The 21,555-nt window shown below is 39.8% G+C and overlaps 1 protein-coding gene across 1 annotated transcript in view; it reads left to right on the forward strand.

Annotated features, from left to right (window-relative positions):
- The window catches only part of ANXA10 (annexin A10), a 65,981-nt gene that overhangs the window by 12,105 nt on the left and 32,321 nt on the right, over nucleotides 1-21,555 (forward strand). Inside the window, exon 2 of the mRNA XM_059926711.1 lies at nucleotides 15,526-15,607. Coding sequence (XP_059782694.1) covers nucleotides 15,526-15,607 — 82 coding nt within the window. The remainder of the gene's footprint in view (nucleotides 1-15,525; nucleotides 15,608-21,555) is intronic.

A 21,555-nucleotide genomic window follows, 5' to 3' on the forward strand; every position in this document is an offset into this window, starting at 1 on the left:
CATAAATCACTTCCACTCGCAAAAATGTATAGAAATTAAAAATATCTAGATCTGTGCAAGGTAAAAATTTTGAACATTTTTAAATTTTATTTATTAACTTTTTTATTGAAGTATAGTTGATTTACAATGTTGTGTTAATTACTGCTGTACAGCAAAGTGATTCAGTTATACATATATATACAAATTCTTTGTTTTATATTCTTTTCCATTACGGTTTATCATAGGATATTGAATATAGTTCCCTGTGCTATACAGTAGGACCTTGTTTATCCATTCTATATATAAAAGCAACATTTCTTCTTAATTAAAGCATCTCTCCCTCACCTGCTCCTGCCAGCTTCGGGTCAAAACCCTGCATTAGTAAAGAGGGTGAGACTGAGCTTTTTATCCTTCTGTGGGTGGCCCCCTCCACCTGTGAGTCCCCTGACTGAGGCATCCAACACCCCCAGGATTGGGGAAGAGTGTGTACATGGGGGAAAAGTTCAGGAACGTCTTGGGTCTTACTTAACAGGTATTTTAGTCACTGATGCTCTGTGGCCATAGAAGATGTCTCTTTGGAACCACTGTGCATTTACAGGACACCTCTCACGGGCAGGAATGTTCTCCTGAAGTTTATTTATCCATCTGTTCTCAGAGCTCCTATTACTCCCCCTGAAGAAAGATTTGGAGCCAGATCCCTTCAAAATGACTTGTGACGAACGTGTCCTACTTTGGGGCTCTCACTGGGTCCCCAGTAAATACGCACACGCCCTACATCCCCACTAGCTCTGGGATGGAATAAACACTTGGAGTTGAGGCATCCCCAGTAAAGCTGCCCTCCTCACATTGGGCAGCTGCTTAGCCAGAGTCTCGGCTTTAGCCTTATTTGCAGTGTGTGTCACTGGGTCCCCAGAACTCTGTGGACATATTCAAGTTCTCCAGGCAGCCCCCTTGTTGAAGACACCCCCGCCCTGTACCCTTCACCCCAGTTCCCATGGCAGCACAGGAAGGTCTCAGAACACCATCACCTCGACCCAAATACTCCCACCTATAATTTCAGAGCCGCTTCACCTCCTCCAGGTTGCTGAGTGGCTAAGAGTTACAAAACTGGTTTCTAGAATCTTCTTTGCAACCTCCACCCAGGTGGTCCACCCTTCACTTTGGAGTGTGGATGCCGTTGGCAGCCACTGTTTTGCCAGAAAATTAGAGCCTCAGAGAAACTGAACTATGAAGGGACCAAAGTTAAAATCCTACTACAGTGTTATATAAACATCTTGACTGTTTGCCACTTTTTCCCTATTGTTTGTCTATCAGATGAATCTCTCTACCAATCTTCACTTTCCAGAAAGAAGATTAATATATGTCTCATGTGGTGCAACCCATAACTGATTCCCATCTAACACACCCATATTTTATTTGGTAGATATTTTCCCTTTAATATAAGACACCATATGAATGTTGACAGATTTTGGTCTCCTCAGCACGTGTTCTCAGGTTTTGTAAATTATTTGAATACTAGTACTGCTTTACCTCTTACGCTTACATTTCTGTAGCTATTACATTTTTTATATGAAGAAAAGTAACATAAAAGCATGTCAAATGCAATTTACAGCAGATTATGGCAGTGTACTTAAGTGCATACTAGGAAAATTACAGGTGCATTACCAACGCTTCAAAGTGTAAAAGTAACCAATTGAGTATTACTTTAAAAAATAAAAGGAATGGATTCCCCCCTTGAGTAAGTGACTATCATTTCCTGAATGTATCCTGGTATCATTGTGGGGTTTGACAAATAGCTGACAGATTACTTTGAAGATTAAAAAAAGGGGGACACCTTTACCATATAATCAGATGACCATCAATATTTTCTGAATTTTTCCCTTCCTAAACATTTGATGACTTCTGAGATCTATTCTTCACAATGAGGTCACTTCTTAATTGCTATTTATCAGAACCTTCATCAACTTTTACAAGTAAAAGCATAACAAAGTGTAAATCCAAGAACCCAGGTACTCTTGAGAAATTAAAAATTACGTTTAAATACTTTAAACAATTTAAAAGCATTTTATCTATTAGTAAAGTTAATTAATGTCTCCCTGATCTTGGATTCCTTACTATGATGCCATCAATGTATTTCATTAAGGAAGTAGAAAGCTGTGAACCAACTGATGTAAAACCAGTCAAGGTACAATGTGGTCCTCCGCCTCCTTCATCCCCAGAGCAGATGATGGCCTGAGGCACAACTAATGTCTATAAAGAAATCTTCTAGTAACAAATGTGATTCCATATTTCCACCTTTATTATGATTCCATATTTTTTCCATGTTTATTGTGACGCCATATTTTTTCTTCAGTATAATTCTTTGTTTTTGCTTTTTGTGTGTGTTTTTGGGTTTTGGTGTTTGGTTTTGCTTTGTTTTAGATTTATACATCTTCACTCACTGAATGAAATAGAAATGCTTTGCAGGATACTTATGTAAAACAGTTCAAAGCAAAAATTGCCCTAAACAAACTGGCCATAAGTCTAACTCTGTAAAATATATTAGTCATATGTCTATCAAAATTAATTGCAAAATTCTAAAACTTTTGTTTGGGTTAAATTTCCCTCAATAGAGAAATATAAAATTTCTTTGTTTTATAGCTAAACAACTTAATTTACGGATTATCCAGCCAAAATTTTATTTAGCTGAGAATTGTTTTTTTAAAAAACCCATATTCTCTGTGCTATGCGGCTGCTTCCCACTAGCTATCTATTTTACATTTGGTAGTATTTATAAGTCCATGCCTAGCACAGGGAGATCAGCTTGATGCCTTGGGACCACCTAGAGGGGTGGGATAGGGAGGGTGAGAGGGAGATGCAAGAGGGAGGAGATAGGGGGATATATGTATATGTATAGCTGATTCACTTTGTTATAAGGCAGAAACTAACACACCATTGTAAAGCAATTATACTCCAATAAAGATGTTAAAAAAAATAAAAATAAAAACATAGGCCCTTCCTGAGACTATACAGATAATTCCAGAATAAAATTTACGATATCTAGAAAACAGGCCACACTGCTTAACACGGATGCTTAATTTGTATTTTCAACATATATTTATAGGTAAAGCTTTACTGTGAACAGTATGTTCATCAGATTAAATGCATGGATGTAATTAAATTTCTGCTTGTTGAGACCTGTTTTATAGCTCTTATTAAAAGTAAATGTAAATAAAGCTTGTTTGGAGATTAAAAAAAAGAAAAACATATTCTCTTGCTTTAGTTTATATTAACTCAGAGAAAAGAAAAAATGTCATACCAGCTAGAACCAAGCATTATTATAAAGGTAAAATCTGTTGGGAAAAGAACATCACGATTTTTTTTCACAGTAGCCTTTCAGCGTTTTAAAAGGAAGTAAAATGGTAGGCCAAAGAAGCCATTCTTTTTCTCATTAACATCTCAAGAACATGCAGTTCACTAGATAACATTATCACTGATTTCTGTTAGAAAGCTAAAGAATTCTTATCACAAGGAGGCTGTTTCTATTTGTGAAACAGATTATTGGGCTTTGAGAGTGCTGGTTACTAACCTCTAAAGATATCAAATTAGAGGAGAGTGGCTGAAATCACCATTCATCTAAGAGCTGCAACCTCATTTTGTAGAAATTGTTCTAATAAACCCATGAGATGCAACTCTTCACACATTAAATGTCAATATAATCTCTATCTTAAAAGTGAAATTCAGGACTGCATGTGTTCTTTGAGTTTGAGCTATAGATCCTATATTGAATTTGCTTCCTAGTTAACCTTTAAAAAGTTGAAGTTATGATATGCTTTATTCCTCTACATTATGTTATGGGCATTCGGATATTTTAATCTTTTTGTAAGGGACATAAACAAATATGAAAGTAGCATTAGGTTTTTGAAATATGAGAATAATAATCAACAAAGAGTAAAAAAGAAGAAGAATGATAGGTAGGATATACGGGGAAAGCACTGGGTCTAAAGTCAAAACACTATTATTCTGGTCTGCCAATCATTAAGCCAATGGTGTTATATAAATATTGAGTCATCAGTTTTTATATGTAATGTAGAAATAAGAACACTTGCCTTGCCTGATACAGACTTGTTGATAACTTCAAATTAAACAAAGAACGTAAAGGCGCTGTTTAAACTGCAAAGTAGCTATACGGCAAGCAAGAAGTATAGAGCCTCCCTCACCTTAGAAAACCAGGTCTGCAAAATACACTTACACATTGTCTTATTGGGGACGTGGATATGTTTATTAGATTTAAATGTGATTTCAGGTCTCTTTAAATAATATATTATGGATGAAAATTAAAAGAGTGTTAGGACACATTATTAATTAGATTATTCATACGTAAGGTTGAGCAGTATTTTTAGATCTGCTGCACGATATTTTTATCTTCAGAGATAAGAAAAGAGCAGAAGAGACTTTAAGATATCTCCTATAGAGTGGTACACTAGGAAAAGACAGACTACCAAATATGTAACACATGATTCCATTTGGAAAAATACAATTACATGTAAAGATAGGAAAAGCACAAGAAGAAGCTGTGGCAGATATTTCCTTTTGTTATAGACATTAAATATTTAACAATAATTTGTAGACAATGAGATCATAAATGATGTTTTAACTTTTTATCAGAGATGTTCTTATTTGCTAACTCGATTATATTGAGTGTAGGTTTATTATTTAATGATAAAAAAGTCCCACTTGAATTCCTTCGATGTTCAGAAGCGAGTCTAGCAGTTAAGAACACAGGGGTTGGTTTTCGAAGTCTGTGAGTCTGTTTCTGTTTTGTAAATAAGTTCATTTGTATATATATATATATTTTTTTTAGATTCAGCATATAAGTGATGTCATGTGATATTTGTCTCTCTCTGTCTGGCTTACTTCACTTCGTATGATAATCTCTAGGACCGTCCATGTTGCTGCAAATGGCATTATTTCATTCTTTTTTTGGCTGAGTAATATTCCACTGTATATATGTACCACATCTTCAAAAACAAACTTATGGTTACCAAAGGGGAAACATTGGGGGGAGGGATAAATTAGGAGCTTGGGATTAACATATACACACTACTACATATAAAATAGATAATCAACAAGGATGTACTGTATAGCACAGGGAACTATACTCAATATGCTGTAATAATCTATATGGGGAAAGAATCTAAAAAAGAATGGATACATGTATATGTATAACTGAATCACTTTGCTGTACACCTGAAAGTAACACAACATTGTATATCAACTATACTCCAATATAAACTAAAAAATTAAATTAAAAAAAGAACATGGGGGCTGGAATCAGACCAAGCTGGGTCTGAATCTGGGCACCACCGCTCACTAAGTATGTGATCTACAAACAGAAATTGACCTCTCTAAACCTCGTTTCATCTGTAGCAATAGTACCAACCTGGCTTGTGTGTATTTTTGATTGTTTAATTCCTTGGCGTTCAGTAGCGTAAATTAACACAATTTTGGGGACATACTGGAAACTCAATGGGTGCTGACTATTGGATTGAGGTACTAATAGTATTGAACTACTTCTGTTCTTCACTTGACTTCCTTGCACTGATTCAGCTTCATTGGGCTGAATCATTCTTATCATGATCTGAAAAGGGTATGTAGGTGGTATCTTTTTCATTTGCCCTTTCTTTTAAATTACAGTTTGCGGGGTTTAAAACTTTTGAATCCTAAATTGTTTCCTCTGAATTCTGGAAAGACTGATCAAATGCCTTCTAACATTTAATTCTGTGGAAGAGAATTCTGATCCCAGTTTGATTATTTCCCTTGTAAGCCAACTTGAATATGTTGTCTCTTAAGTGTTGATTTTTTCATTAATATTCTCCAATACAGATGGTCCCTTTTCATCACATCACAAGAATGTGATTCTTTCATTGCCTGAATTTTTTGTACTTTTTCTTTTATTATTGTTTTTCTTCCATTGTTCTGCTCTCTCCCAGCTGTATACACATTAAATATAATGTCCTAGATTCTGTCTCCATATTTTATTGTTTCTTCCATAATTTATAATCTCATCACCATGTCTTTTTTCCATTTATTCTGAAAGACCCTGGACAGAATTATCAAGTAGCAATATTCTCCTTACAATCCTCCTTAGGTGGCATCAGTCACATGAAATTCTTCTATGATCTTTTACACTCTGAAACATACTCTTTCTGGTAACTTCAGTGACTTCCTTGATTTACTTAGAGAACAGTAATACCCATTGCCTTTTATTTATCCAGACAGAATGTTACTTCAGATTTCCTCATTATATCTTATCAAATGCTAACTTCCCCAAAACAGCACCAAAACACTCCGAGGACGAAGCACATCTAAGGGGAAGGTCTACCTTGATGATCTTAATAGCATCTCAGAGGGGAGGGGGACCAGCAGGATATTTACGAGGTTTGGGGGGTTTGGTTTAAGTGTATCTTTTGATGGGGGGGGTGCTGACTGGGAATGAGCAAGTTTGTGATGTAAGAGTTTAGGATGGGAGGACACGTGGAAACAAGGATTCCAAGGTGACTGTTAATTTTCTGTTGCTGCTATAACAAATTACCACAAGGTAGTGGCTTAAAACAAATGTATTCTCTTACAGTTCTGGAGATCAGGAATCTGAAAACAGTTTTACCAGGCAAAAGTGGGGCTGTCAGCAGGGCTGGCTCCCCCTGGAGGCTCTGGGAAGGATGGCCTCTTCGGCTTTTCGAGCTGCCAGAAGTCACCCACATCCCTGGACCATGTGTCCTTCCTTCATTTTCACAGCCAGTATTGTGGCACCTTGCTTTTGGCTTCCTGTCACCTTCTTCTCCTGTAGTCAAATCTCCCTCTGCCCCCCTCTCATAAGGGCAGGTGGGATTATATTTACAGCCTCCCAGGTTAATCCAGGATAATCTCTCCATCTCAAAATCCTTCACTTAATCACACCAGCAAAGTCCCCTTTGGCAGGGGAGGTAACATTCGCAGATTCCAGGGTTTAGGAATCGAATATCTTGAGCTTTCAAGAGTAAGCAGTCATTTGATGCCATCGATTTTACTCTAATGAGGTTAAGTTTTATAGTCTTCTACTACATATTACTAAGATAAAGTTTACAGTACCTGTTATTAAGATAAAGTTATCATCAATTTCATCTTCCTACACAATTGTTTCCTCAAAACATACAGTCTCGTGAGTGAAGACGCTCTTGGATGGTAATCATAAGAGGCTGTGTGGGTGAATCCAGGTTCTTCCATGCTTTTCTTAAACTCCTTGACATCCATCTACTAAGCTGTAAAGATTTTACAGCAACTAATTTAGTAATTGGTTCGTAGTCATAAACACTTCTGCATCTATCTGAAAATATAACTCCGCCTATCTTAATATTAGTAGCTGTGGTAGACATCAGATCATTCAGCTTTATTTTGATTATATGATAGATACATCTTTCCTTTGCAAGTGTAACCCAGATGTAAGCTGCAGTCATCCTGTCCTTTACGACTCGAATTCAGTTCACAAAAATTCTTCTCCCGGTTACTCTTTCTCCCTGAAGATTCTTATCTGAGGCCAGAGGAGCACAGGGAATAAAGATCAGTGGTCCTCTCACTCACTTGAAGTGATGTTTCCATTTCTCTTAGTTCGTGTGGGAGACAGCCAGCCAGCCCATGTATGCTTTCCCTTCTCAGTGGCTGGAGACCCATCATGGGACAACCCTAATTCCTTCCCTCCTGCAAAATACCATCAAGAGAAAGCCATCCCCACCAACACTGGGCCTGGCCCCCTGCCACGTCCCATGCCAGCCCTGCTCCCCGTGGCCGGCGGCAGGCTGGCAGAACCCCGGGGGCTGCCACTCTGTGTGCCCAAAAGCGCCACCACGAGGGAGGGGTGGGGAGGTGCAGGCAGCAGCTCAGACCTTCAGAGGGACTGGCCCACACACACGAGCTGGACGGCCGGCCTCCTGCCCGCTCGAGGACATGGTCTGGGTGGCCTGCATCTGGAGCTGGAGCTGGACATGCCAACTGCCCTGCCAGGTGCCGGGCCAGGGTGTCTGCTCTGCCTGGCACCGTTCTTGTCCATAGCGGTCACCAAAAGAGACAGAAAACAACGGGGGTTCATGATAACAGGGGGGGTCTATACTGGGTTCTACTGAAGTTAAATATTAGACATTCTGTTCCTAAATGCACTTTGGTGACCCAGCTAATGGGAAGCTATTTTTGGCTGTCTTTCTCTAATTTCCTCAATCCCTCCTTCACACACACACACACACACACACACACACACACACACACCTTTCTTTTTCTCTTAGAATTGGTATAAGAAGAAGAACTTATGCTTTTAGAACTTTGGTTTTACCCACAAGATCCTTTGCAAATAGAGATATTTTTCAGTTGCAAAGATGAATAAAGGGCCTCAATCGTACATGTTATTTTACATCAGTTTCAGCTCTAAGGGAAAGGGCTCCAGCCAGGGAGTTAAATCTGGATTTCAGTGTCAGCTTCACGACACACGACCCGCATGGCTTCAGACAACTTAGCCTCAGAATCTCCTCATCTGTGAAATAAGCTTAGTATCACCAGCTTCACAAGACCGCTGAGGTGATTACCCAGGAAATGCAGGTGAAAATGCCCAGAGCACAGCCCACTTATATGAATAATGAATTTTTAAGCTGCTGGATGAGAGCAGATGTCTCTGAGTCCATGTATTTTTCTATTTAGTATTTTATAAACATTCTTAGAGCCCACTTTCTACCTAAGGTGCTGCCCTAAATGCTTTGAAAAGCAAGAGAAGAAGTGTCCCTGCCCTTCAGAAATTGAAAATTTAGGGGAAAAGGCAAATGCAAAAAATGCAAGGCCGTGGTCAACAGAGGTGCAAAGTAAACCATAGGTAATACTCGATAAAACCTGGAAAGACCCCACATAACAGGTGGAATTTGAGTTGAGTCCAGAGTTTGCCTGGAATGAGAGTAATTCTGCATCACTATCCATTCGTGTTACTTGTCATACCTCATCCCAAACTGTTTCCTGGAAATCCAAATATTCTTCCTTTATTCACGAGAACAGTCCGATCTCTAAATTTGCATAACCACTCACATTCAGGTCCGTTTTCCACAAAACAAAGGACGCCCAGTTAATGAGACTTACTCCTCTTGGAAACCTGGTAGAACTAGGAATGGATATTTTCTGCTGTGCTCCTGGCACTCGAGCAGGATGTCCTGCAGCTCTGGCACCAGGAAGAGGGCAGACAATTCCTGGGGCGGCAGGTGGGGGGGGTGGTGTCAGGAAGGACTCCCTGCACAGAGGGCCCTGGAGCCATCAGTTAAATCCTGAACAGATGTTCACGGTGGAGTCAGAGGATGCGAGTGTGTGTGGAGATGGGCACGGGTGGAGAACAATCCAAACAGAAGGGACAGAAGGGACAAGGCCACAGAGTCACTCAGGGCTGGGGTGTGGGCTGTGTGTCGTGTATAGGAGCCGAGAGGTTCAGGGCGAGAAAGTAAGACACGAACCCACGCAGACGGTCAGAGACCAGTCCTGAAGAGCACTGTTCACACTGCTAAAATATCCAATTGAGTCCCACAGTCATCTATTCTCAGTCATGGGAACGAGTTGCCGCGAACACTGAAAATACTCCCATCAAGACCAACGAGCCAAAGCTCGAACGTCTTTTTCTATTCCATACACTCACGTTTTGCCCAATATATGATATTCTCACCCCGACCTATGACCATATACTCTGTTGAGTGGACGACACTGCAGTGTCCTCAAGGCTAGCACACTGGGATGTGTTTGTAAACCTAGGTGCTCCCGGGGATGTTTCTTTCATGTGAAAATCAACCACCCCGTGGGCCAGAGCGGAAAACAAATACTGAGAATCACTGCTCTGGGCAGGAAGGCCTTAGGCAGAGAAGGACACAGGACGTGTCTGATCTTGGGAAGGACCATTCTGGCTGTGGGAACAGCTCGTTGGGTGCGACCCGGGGGAAGGGGTAAAGGGGGCAGTAGCAGAGGTGAAGACAAGGGGGCCCTGTGGAAGGTATTGTGGGGAGAGGACGGACGGGACTGGACTGAAGGACACACTCGTGGAAGATGAGAGAGGGTGGGTTAAAACACTGGTTAATCAACCCCCAGGGCTTGTCATGCTGAAGCCACTGAAACCGTTCAGGAAGCTCCTGTCAGACAGAAGTCAAAGAAGAGTGGGGTTCAGGGCGTCTGGAGATCCAGGGACCAATGCCCCAAAGGTGAGTATGTGCCCTATGGAAACGGAGGCCCAGGACTTCTGTAGGATTTCCTCACAGGGCTCCAAAAACCCTCAGTTCACTGGAAATCTAAGAATCTCCGTTACACCGAAACAAAGCTGAATTATTCGCTGAAACCCACATGCAGGCAGGTGCCCAGTCAGTCCAGCTGATATTTCAAGTCCAAACTCTTTAGGTTCTCAGGTCGTCGGGATGAGGGTGACTTAAAAGCCAGATGAGAGAAAGGACTACAATGTGGGTGTTGAATAAGAAGCAACATGGGTTTATGGACCCTGGGCCCCTGGGTCACTATGAGTAAATGAAATATGCATTATCCATGTACCTATTGATATGAGATGATGAACATATTTTTATCAACTTCATGAGCCATCTATATGTGACTTTTCCAGTCTGTATTCAGTTCCAGACAATAATTTTGAAATTCTTCTGTCAGTTAAAGAAATCCGTTCATTATTTAGTCAGGAGGTAGATTCTGGAACCAATTTTAAATCTACAAATCACTCATGATCTCCTGCATAGTGAGTTCATGAGGCAGTTTATTCTGTCGTTTAAAATGGGAGTGTTTTTTATTCCTGTCAAAATCTAAATTCACAAATGACTAGAAGCAAAGATTATATTTTGATTACCTTGTGGTGAGAATTCAAATGGAAATGACAGACACTGGAGCTTATTTTGCCTGCGACAAGTGATACTATTTCTAAATCTGACCATTTTCAAGGTAAAAAAATAATTTTACCATATACACATTATTTTCATGTCACATTGGAAAGTGTCCACTTTTTCAAAATTTCCATTTTGCTCTAAGATGTGAACAAATTAGGAACACGTACATTAAAAAGGACTTTGCTTTAAAGGTATACATACTGAGAAATACCTGACACAACAGTCTCTTACTCTTTCAAAAGGTTAAACTAACGTGACTGGGTTAACTTAAAATACACCTCAAAAATTAGTAAGTTAAATTACACTCGGTCAACAAGCAAACTGCATTCATCAAGAACACACAGTTTGCTTCAGTTCAGGTGTGCATTATACCTGCTAGAGGTTCTGAATTAGCCATGCCTACAATCTCTATCACTTCTTTTGGTTTCTTTCTTTACGTGGCTGTAGAGTGGAACTCCAATCAGATTATTTCACTCTCTTGCTTAAAAAAACACTCCATGTCCCTTGGTAATCACGTGACAGCTCACCTCTATCTTTGCTTCTCACCCAAGTCACTGTCAAGCCAGACGTGCCCCATTAACTAGGACCATCTCCCACCCCACACCCTCTTCTCCAGGACAATTCTCATTTGTCTGATTTGTCTGTCTCTCTTCAGTTTTCCTAATACAAACAATAAATATGATCAGTATAATGATTTCAAGAATCTGCTTAATTCATGTACATTCTGTATTTGTTTAAAAAAAACAAAAACAAAAAGAAAGTTTATCATATTAATTATATATAAAGCCAGGTCATTTGGCCAAAAATCTCAATAATGAATTTTTTTAAAGCAATCATTTAACTTAAGTGACATCACCAGTGAATGAGAACATTTTAAAAAGATGTCTCACTGCATAGAAAATCAGACATAGTTTTGATGTACCCTCTGCAGACAAGGGACATAAAATATAATTAGAAGGATAAGGAATGAAACCACAGAACAACTACTTGTGTGGCAGCAAATTATAAAACAATACTGTACTTGACATAGGCAAAGCCCCAACTTTAAGAACTGTATCAAAACTTATCTACGAAATAAAAACCGACTCACAGACATAGGGAACAGACTTGTGGTTACCAAAGGGGAGGGGGAAGGGGACGGATGGACTCGGGGTTTGGAATCAGCAGACGCAAACTAGTATATACAGTATGGATAGACAACAAGGTCCTACTGCAGAGCACAGGGAACTCTATTCAACATCGTGAGATGAACCATAATGGAAAAGAATATAAAAAAGAATGTATACATATGTATAACTGAGTCACCCTGCTGTACAGCAGAAATCAGCACATTGTAAATCAACAGTACTCCAATAATAAAAAAAAAAGAACTGTATCAAATAGAAAAATGTAAGATACTAATGAAAAATAAAAGGGCCGTGAGCGGTAGGGAAGTTTAAGAAGCTCTCAGTGTAGACTGATGTCATCAGGGAGCCTGGTGTTGGGTGTGAGGATGCATAGAATGTGGCCGAGCACAAATACTGGAAAACAGTCCAAAGAAAATCGAGGAATACATACCTACAGGCGTATTGTAATCACTCGAAAAACGTTTTATGGCCCAAAGCAATTAATCAATCAATTAATTTTTTCAAATAATTGTTTAATTCAGGGGACAAAGTTAAAACCGGTAACTGAACTGCTTCCATAGCTTAACTGGTGAGTTCAGTCAAAATGGTGCCTGACAGATGGTGGTTGTCAGGGACGATGTTGGTCAAAGGTACAAACTCCCGGTTTTGAGGTGAACAAGTCCTGGGATGTCATGTACAGCATGGTGACTCCAGTTTTCTTTTTTTTTTGAATTTTATTTTATATTTTTTTTATACAGCAGGTTCTTATAAGGTATCCATTTTATACATATTAGTGTACATATGTCAATCCCAATCTCCCAATTCATCACATCCAGTTTTCAACACTGTCTTGTATACAGGAAAGCTGCTAGGTCTCAAATGTCCTCATCAGAAAAAAAGGGACGTGCAAGGTGAGGAGTGTATTAACTCACCTTACCGTGGGGATCACTTCACAGTGTACACATGGATCAAGTCACATTCTACACCTTAAACTTGCACAATGTTACATGTCAATTATATCCCAATGAAACTGGAAAAATATGACCATTAAAAGACAAAGTCAGCATCCCAATGAGAAAATAAGTAAAAGGAACACTAAATACGTGTCTTACATGGAATAATGTTGCTCACTTGAGCTTAACTGAAGTATAATTGACATAAAATGAATATAATGATTTAATATGCTATATAAATGGGCATGAACGACAAATACTATAAAACTATTTCCTGAATTACTAAACATTCACAATGTTTTTTTAAAAAAACATTTTTAGTGTATTCGTTTAAGGCTAATTGATAAGGAGATAATTTTAAGTGGCAAAGGATATTGGAACTGTAATAAATAAATAAATGAATAAATAATTTTTGCATTATACTGTAAAAAGACATTGTACTAGTAGTCTATATAAGGATTAAAAAAACTGTGAAGAAAAAAACTGTGGACTCTTATTTCACATACAAATTGTGTCTGATAAATCACTATAGACAGTTCTAAATTTATGTATACTTTCAGAGCTTTTTTTTTTCTTTTTTCTATCTTTCATTTGTTTTTTTGTGCAAAAGATAAACAGTTTCATTTTGTAGCACATACTCCAGTAGAAAACTGGGGGATCCTAGCCTGGCCAGGAATGAATGTTCTGTTTTGTGATGGACATTTCCACACTCGGTGCTGAAATTGCCTAGATAACTTACACGTATTTAACAGTATGTCCCATTGTTTTCAAATACATTTTCTCTATTATACTTTAAAACAGTCCTTTGGTTGAGAGCACACAGCAAGACTAAGGTCACCAGGCATTGAATGGTACTGCCCCTCCAGACTTGTCCAAACAAGCCTTCTAACTCCTGACACAGGGAACTAAAGTATCTCTTTTCCATGCCTCAAAAAACCTTTAATATTTCCAATGAAAAAAAAAAAAAAAACAGAAAAAGCTACACAGACAAAAAGGATTTAGTAAAAGGCAGTGACAAATAGCAGAAAAGAAATTTTACATTTAAAGGCATGGCTCTTCTTTCAAAAGTTTAAATCTTAAATTTCTCTAGGGTTATAAGATTCAAAACAAAATGACTGAGGTGAGGAGAACTCAATCAGGAAATTTATTTTAGAATCTGATCTCTGAACTTAATTTAGTAAATATAAGAAGAATCATAGTCTATTTTCCTAATAGAATCTCAGCCAATGGGACTGGCTAGTGAATAAGGGAGATAAAACTCATGATGTCTCCTAATAAATAGCTTCTAGAATCAAGAGTTGGCTCAAGAGAACTTAGTTTCTGGATCATTTCCAATAAGCTTGAAATATTAGAAGGAAATTGGACATTGGTTTGTAAACACAGGCACGGGCATCATAAGATGCAAACTGTGTTCATATTTTAATTACATATGTCTGTCCGTCTAGGATTTAAGAAGAATGTTTCACTAATTTGGTTGTACTTCTACGTACGAGAATATGTCCATATTACAACTACTATATGGTTTCCAGTCTACTTCAAACAGGCAGCTTCCTGTTTATTAACATCAGTCAAGTGGAATACAAATGGAATTGAATTCTTAGTTTTAACTCAAGTGAACAGTTTTCTTAATCCCCCAAAAATCTTTTCATAAATATTTTGGCATTGGTATATGCATATTTCTTGGACTAGAAGTTAGGTCCAGTCTTTGGCTCATAAATTAATTAATTTTCTGCTGTTAGACTATGGGCCCCGGAAAACTTCACCTTCTGCAAAAGAGCTCGGTGAACCTGCCTGCTGAAGGCCTGGAGACCCGTTTTCTACAGGAAGACATTTTTCCCAATGTTTCTGGGCAAACTCACGACAAACAGGGGAGAGCTCCCCTTCTTAACACACTTTGGTGGTCTGAGTGTCATACTACACCTCCCAGTCCTGCTGGCTCTGTCTCAGATAAGCGACTCAAAGCCTCACCTACGTCTTCTGCCATTTTATTATTAGCACGAGGGAGAACTTAAACAGAGAATCATCACGAGTTCACGTCTTCCTCTGCAGCTGCAGGCTTTGCCAAGAATCTCTGCCCCATCTTCATCATGAATCCCTAATCCAAATTCAGATGTTTCAATGTTCTCTAATATGATTTCAGGGCCCCTGAATTGTTAAAAAAAAAAAAAAAAGCTGTGGTGGTGAACTGCCACTTATAACTCATTTAAATGGGATGAATCCCCACAATTCATCTCTTTTCAGTTTCTATAAAATAGTCTCCAATTCCTAAGAAAATGCTTAGTGTTTACTAAGAAGACATGTATTTATCTGATTCTTACACTTTTCTACTATTAGTTCTAGTTCCTCAGTTTCCTAGATGGACAATAGATGCCAATGCAGGAGAAGCCAATAGACTAAAAAGAACACAATTAAGTCTCTGCAATTGACATACAATTAACACATTTGTTTAATAGACCCGTGTGTATGTCTTAGAGTAATTCAAACATATAGAATGTACTTTTGTTTTTATTTATCTAAAAAAATGTTGAAACCTTTGGTGTGCATTGCTGCAATCCCTTTCTCTCTGACTCTCCCCACCAGGTGCAGGGAACCATCTTCCCGGCTCCCAATTTCAACCCCATGATGGACGCCCAAATGCTGGGGGGAGCACTCCAGGGATTTGGTAAGCCTGGTGATTTCTAGCACCTTTCCTGGTCATTTTTTTCCTGTGCTTTACCTTGTCTTAAGACTGTAACATGGGTGTAAACAGCTGATGTCTAACGGAAGGCAAACACAGATTCAAACAAAAAGCTGGGCAAAAAAGTAGAACAAGAAAAATAATAGAAAAGATCAACAGAATTGCCTCTCGCAATTGCAGATCTGATCTTGACATGTTTTTGCCTTAGATTCTTAAATGCCTATCAACTAAATGAAATTCCAAACCAAAACACTTAATCTGGGATAAACATCCTTTTTCGCCCTTGTTTGTTTGCTAGCCTGTTTCCTTTGAGACTTCCACGTCAGGCCAAATCAGACTTCCTGCTGCTCCCCCAGGGGATCTGCTTTTCCACATCCTTGCAAACTGGCCCAGTAATCCCCCTGCCTGGAAGGCTATATTCTTCTCCCATCTACTTGGAATTCAAATTCTCTTCCTTCAGGAATCCCTTCAATTGAGCCTTCCTCTTTGAACCCTTCTTTGCCCTCCAAAGAGTATCAGTTGTCCCAAGCCCAGCACCTGCTTCTGCACTGTCCTGCCTCTGACCCCACCTCCACCAGGCCTGTCCCCCACCCCCCACCTCCCCATCACCTGCTGACTGGCCTCTGAGCTCCCAGGGCGGGAGGCTGGGTCAGGTGCTTGTAAGTGCATGTCCAGTGAATGAACTAGAGTTTAGGAAAGGAATGTAGAGAGAAGCGGGAAATTGTTGAGTTCTTTTTAAAAAGATTTAATCTTTAAGATATGATATGGAGCTGTTAAACATCCAACCTGTCATAAGGGGACATCTGGTGAGCACGAAGATAAACACTGACAACAGAAAGGAAACCTTTGCATGAAACATACAAAGCCTTTCATGGGAAAGCAAGCTCTCAGCTTTGAAGACAAGGTCGTCTTTACACGAGCTATACTGTGTGTGTGTGTGTGTGTGTGTATCCAATAGCAGGACCCTGGAGGAAAACAATAAAGGACTTTGAATATGCTCTAAAGTCAACTTTAAGAGTCCGCAATGCTTATGCCTTTTAAAATATTAATCATCGCTAGAAAAATCTGGAGACAGGGTAACAAACAGTTATGGATTAACTTTTTCTTCAGGAGAATGATTTTTGCTTTAAAACTATAAATCAGAGCAATCTATTCACTGAAAAATTTTCTTTGTGCCAGTTTCAATTTTCCTGTCATCGCAATTTTAGGTCAGAATTCGGATTCATTTTGACCCGTGTAGGTTTTTGCTTGTCAGTGCTTTAGCTGAAGAATTTCAGGAGGTTTTGGGTTTGACGGCACACCTCTGCTGCAGTATGACAGAGCAAGAACACAGCTCAAGACGCTGTGAAAGTGTGTGCATCCTGACGCCCCTGGCAAAGGGCGATCGAAAACGACAATTGCAAACGTTTTCCTTGGCTACGGTGGGTTTTCTCCAGCTTTGCTGAGACACAAATGACCTATAACATTGTGTGAGTTTAAGGTGTACCATGTGATGATTTCACAGATGTGTATTTTGCTAAATGGTCAACACAATAAGGTTAGTTTACGCATCCTTCTTCTCACAGAATTACCATTTTGTCGTTATTGTTATGGTGAGAACATTTACTCTCTACTCTCTTAGCCACTTTCAAGTACGCAATACAGTATTGTTAACTGTAGTCACCATGACGGATGTTAGATCCCCAGAACTTATTCCTCTTATAACTGGAAGTTTGTACACTTTGACCGTCATATCCCCCTTTCCTCCATCCCCCAGCCCCTGGTTGTTTCTATGAATTCAGCTATTTTGGATTCCATGTATGTGAAATCATACAGTATCTGCACTTCTCTGTCTTATTTCACTTAGTGTAATGCCTTCAAGATTCATCCATGTTGTCACAAATGGCAGGATTTCCTTTTTGTGGCTGAGTAATATTCCATTGTGTGTGTATCATATCTTCTGTATTCATTCCTTTGTTGATGGACACCTAAGTGGTTTCCATGTCTCAGCAATTGTGAATAATGCTGTAATGAGCATGGGGGTGGAGATAACTCTTCAAGAAAGCAATTTCATTTCCTGTGGATAAATACCCAGGAGTGGAACTACTGGATCATATGGTAGCTCTATTTTTAATTTTTTGAGGAACCTCCGTAATGTTTTCCATAGTGGTTGCACCAATTTACATTCCCACCAACAGTGCAGGAGGGTTCCCTTTTCTCCACATCCTTGCCAACACTTTTTATCTCTTGTCTTTCAGATGATAGCCATTCTGACAGGTGTGAGGTGGTAGCTCATTGTGGTTTCGATTTGCATTTCCCTGATGATTAGTGATGTTGAGCATCTTTTCGTGTACTTCTTGGCCATTTGTACATCTTCTTGGGAAAAATGTCTATTCAGGTCCTTTGCCCATTTTTTCAATCAGATTATTATTATTATTTTTTTTACTATTGAGTTGTATGAGTTCCTGATACATTGCAGATATCAACTCCTTATCAGGTATATGATTTGCAAATATTTTCTCCCATTCTGTAGGTTGCCTTTTCACTTTGTTGATTGTTTCTCTTGCTCTGCAGAAGCTTTTGAGTTTAATGTAGTCCCACTTGTTGGTTTTTGACTTGGCTACTGTGTTTTACATAGAAAAATCAGAAAGCAAAGATATTCTCTGACGCAAATGGAAATGAGTAGTTTTAAGAAAAATTGTCTTAAGTTGTATAACAATTCACCAAGGAAAAGCAGTACCTCTCAGGTAACAATCTCTAACAGTGCAGTCCACTTGCCAAGTCCTAACTGCGACAAGCTACTTCCCCTACCCACACACTCTTAGAACAACTGTGTTTATTTTGTCTCAGTTAACACATATAATTTCCAGATCATGCCTATGAGATCCTGGGCAAGGGGAACTATTTTTAACCTATATGCCTAACTCATGGTAAAGCTGCAGACAAGACAAAATGAATCTTTGTGAAACACTGGGTGCTATTTAGACTAGGCCTCCTCACCTGCCCCAGGCCTTACTCACCACCAATATGATGTGAGCTGTAGGGTGTGTGTAGACCTTCCTTACAGAAGTGGAGGGAGTTTCCCTCTATTCCTAGCAGCTGAGTTTTCCTATATTTCCCCTAGAAGCAGTCGTTCAGCATTTACTAATTCATGCTCACGGTGACTTTGTAGAAACCTTTCACTAATAACAAGAATCAACTGTACATCATAAAAACCTATGAGACTGCTATGGTTCACCATGTCACATTTTTCTGTTAAACCATAGGATAGGAATTATCTAGAAATTCCTGCCCCTAATACAATAGGACAAGAAAGAGAAATAGATACGATGATTCTAAAAAACAAATCAAAATTCTCTGAATTTGCAGAGGACATTATTAATATATCTCAAAATTCAAGGTAATCAAGCAAAAGCGTTATTAAAAATTATGAGAGTCCAATAATTTTTCTGGATACAAAGTCAACATAAAATTCAACATCATTTACTTCATTAAGCAATTATGTGTTAAGAAACAAAGTAAAAATAATATAGCTTGAAATATCAATAGAAATGCAAATACGAATAATTTCAACAAACTCAAGTTTCTTGTTGTTTGCCAAAACTCTACAAATCTTTACTAAGTCCTTTAGAAAAGAAAAACACATAAATAATTCAACAGATACATCATGTTAGTGACAGAAAGACAATTTCTCTAAATTGATTCCTAAGTTTACAGTTATTTTAATTGAAATTTTAATAATACTTTTGAGATCCATATGAAATTACTCTGAAATATCTCTAGAAGGATAAATGAGCCAGAATTGCTATGAACTTTGAAAAATGGAGAGTAATTCAGAGAGGTAGGTTGTGGATAATCCCAACAGAACAACAACGAAAACCAGAAGGCTACAAACATTACAGAAGTGTGACGACAACAAAATCAACAATGGATCCAACTGAGAAACCTTCTATTTATTATTAAAAATACGTTCATCTGGACCGCCCATCACGCAGTCAGCAGATCCCTTCGGAACCACCTAATGTGCCTTGGCTCCAGCGCTTAACCTGGGGCCCCGTGCACCTGCTGCTCTGTGCCTTTCTCTACAGGCTGCCTTTGCTCCCAAAGCCGAAATCCCAGGCTCTGGAGCTGATCCTCTGCCTCCCTCCCTCCATTGTGCGCTGCCGGACCATTTCTCTCGCCTGCATAAATACCTCGCTCCCCCTGTAGGTTCTTCCAGGCACGGTCATCCGTGTACACCCAGTCCCTTGCCCTCATTCACTGGATGCTTTCACATGCAGCTCATCACTTTCCCATGATCCGAACACATCCAGGATGGCTTTAACTTCCAAAAAGATGATCTGCTTAACATCCTAGCGCTTCAACTCGTTTTTCTCCTCATCTCCATAATTTGTCAAAGAAAAAGCATACCACCCAGAATTCAACAGGCAGGGAAGCCGTCATGAAAGAGGAGAGAGACTGAACTCAGCTCCTCTGAAACAAAAGGCAGGCGAGGTCTGAGCCCTGGGATGTTCTAGAGGTCACAGGGGTGGGGGCCTTGGTCAACACAATGAGGACTTCTGAGACTGCTCATTGGCACTTAGGGTCCTGCCTGCCACAGAGGCTGGGAGACAGTGGCTCTATCTTTCCTGGCAATTATATTTCAAAGGGATGCATCCCAAGTCCTTGAGAAAGGCATTTCTGGGCATTAAAACTGGCAGGTGGTTGGGAGAAGATTTACGTCTTGAGGAGAAAAGAAAGAATTTACAACTGCAAGTTTTCTGAAGTAAATGCTCTCAGAAAGAAAGAAAGAAAGAAGGAAGGAAGGAAGGAAAGAAGGAAGGAAGGATAGAAAGAAGGAAAGAAAGAAAGAAAAGAAAAGAAAAGAAAAGAAAGAAAGAGAGGTCAAGGGCTTCTAATCGGGAGAAGTTTGTCTGAATTTTGGTCAAGCTGAGGGAATGCTAACACCTTCTTGGTTACTCTACCACCACTAACGTTGCAGCTAAATTTCCCTGAAGCAGCTGTGCATTCAGGTGTTTTTTCAGGTTCATGGGTTGGTGCAGGAGGAAGTGGGGGCCTCAGAGCCCAGGAGCAGAGCCTCTGTTATGGGGAGGGGCCGCCCACCCCTGGGCAGGGGCATGGCCCCCCCTCTCACAGCCCCTTCCCCAGGACTCTTCCTTCTGTTGGGGTCTGGACTGAGGTATGAGGCAGATGCGCCCCTGGGCTGAGCAGCTGGGGTTTGTCAAGCAGACTAAACTGGAGCTCTGTTTTCCCCTGACACTCCAAGGACAAAGTTAATGGCAGGAGCTGAGCTCTGCTGAAGAGGTGAGATGACCACATCTATCACATCTCCTGAGGTCAGGGAAACCTCTCCAAGTGCACATGCACAGAGAGGCTCCTCGGGGGTCAAAAAGGGAGGGGGCGCTACCCCATAACATGTGTTGTCAAACCTCCCGTTAGCCTCAGCGCTGGAATCCACCTTGGCAAAAAGATGTGCACACATATCGGGAGGGCCCTGAGACAGGTCAGATGTGGGAAAAGAAGGGAGATAATTGGCCAGAGGAGAACAGAGACCTGGAAGAACTGCCCCATATAAGTGATTTAAATCACCTCTCCTCGTTCAGGACTCCTGCACTCTTCTCTGGGTGTGTATTTGTGCTTTGCTTCTGCTCTTGCAGCAAACTGCTTCTTTTTTCTCTTTGCACATACTATGCTTCCAATAAACTCTGTGCCTGCTTTACAATGTCTCTTTGTGGAATTCTTCCTCCAAAGAAGACAAGGACCGGGATCCTCTCACCTGATGACATCAGGACCACAGCAGTTACTTTTGTTGTAATGTACATTTGTTGTAAGTCATATTGAACCGTACAGTAAGAAAGACACGGGGCCGATTCAAACAGGAATCAGCTTGGTGTTCAGGGAAGTCTTTTGTTGGTGGGGTAGGAGGGGTGGTGGAAGAAAGACCACATTCTTCA

This window comes from Balaenoptera ricei, chromosome 6 (assembly GCF_028023285.1).
Source record: "Balaenoptera ricei isolate mBalRic1 chromosome 6, mBalRic1.hap2, whole genome shotgun sequence".
NCBI lineage: Eukaryota > Metazoa > Chordata > Mammalia > Artiodactyla > Balaenopteridae > Balaenoptera > Balaenoptera ricei.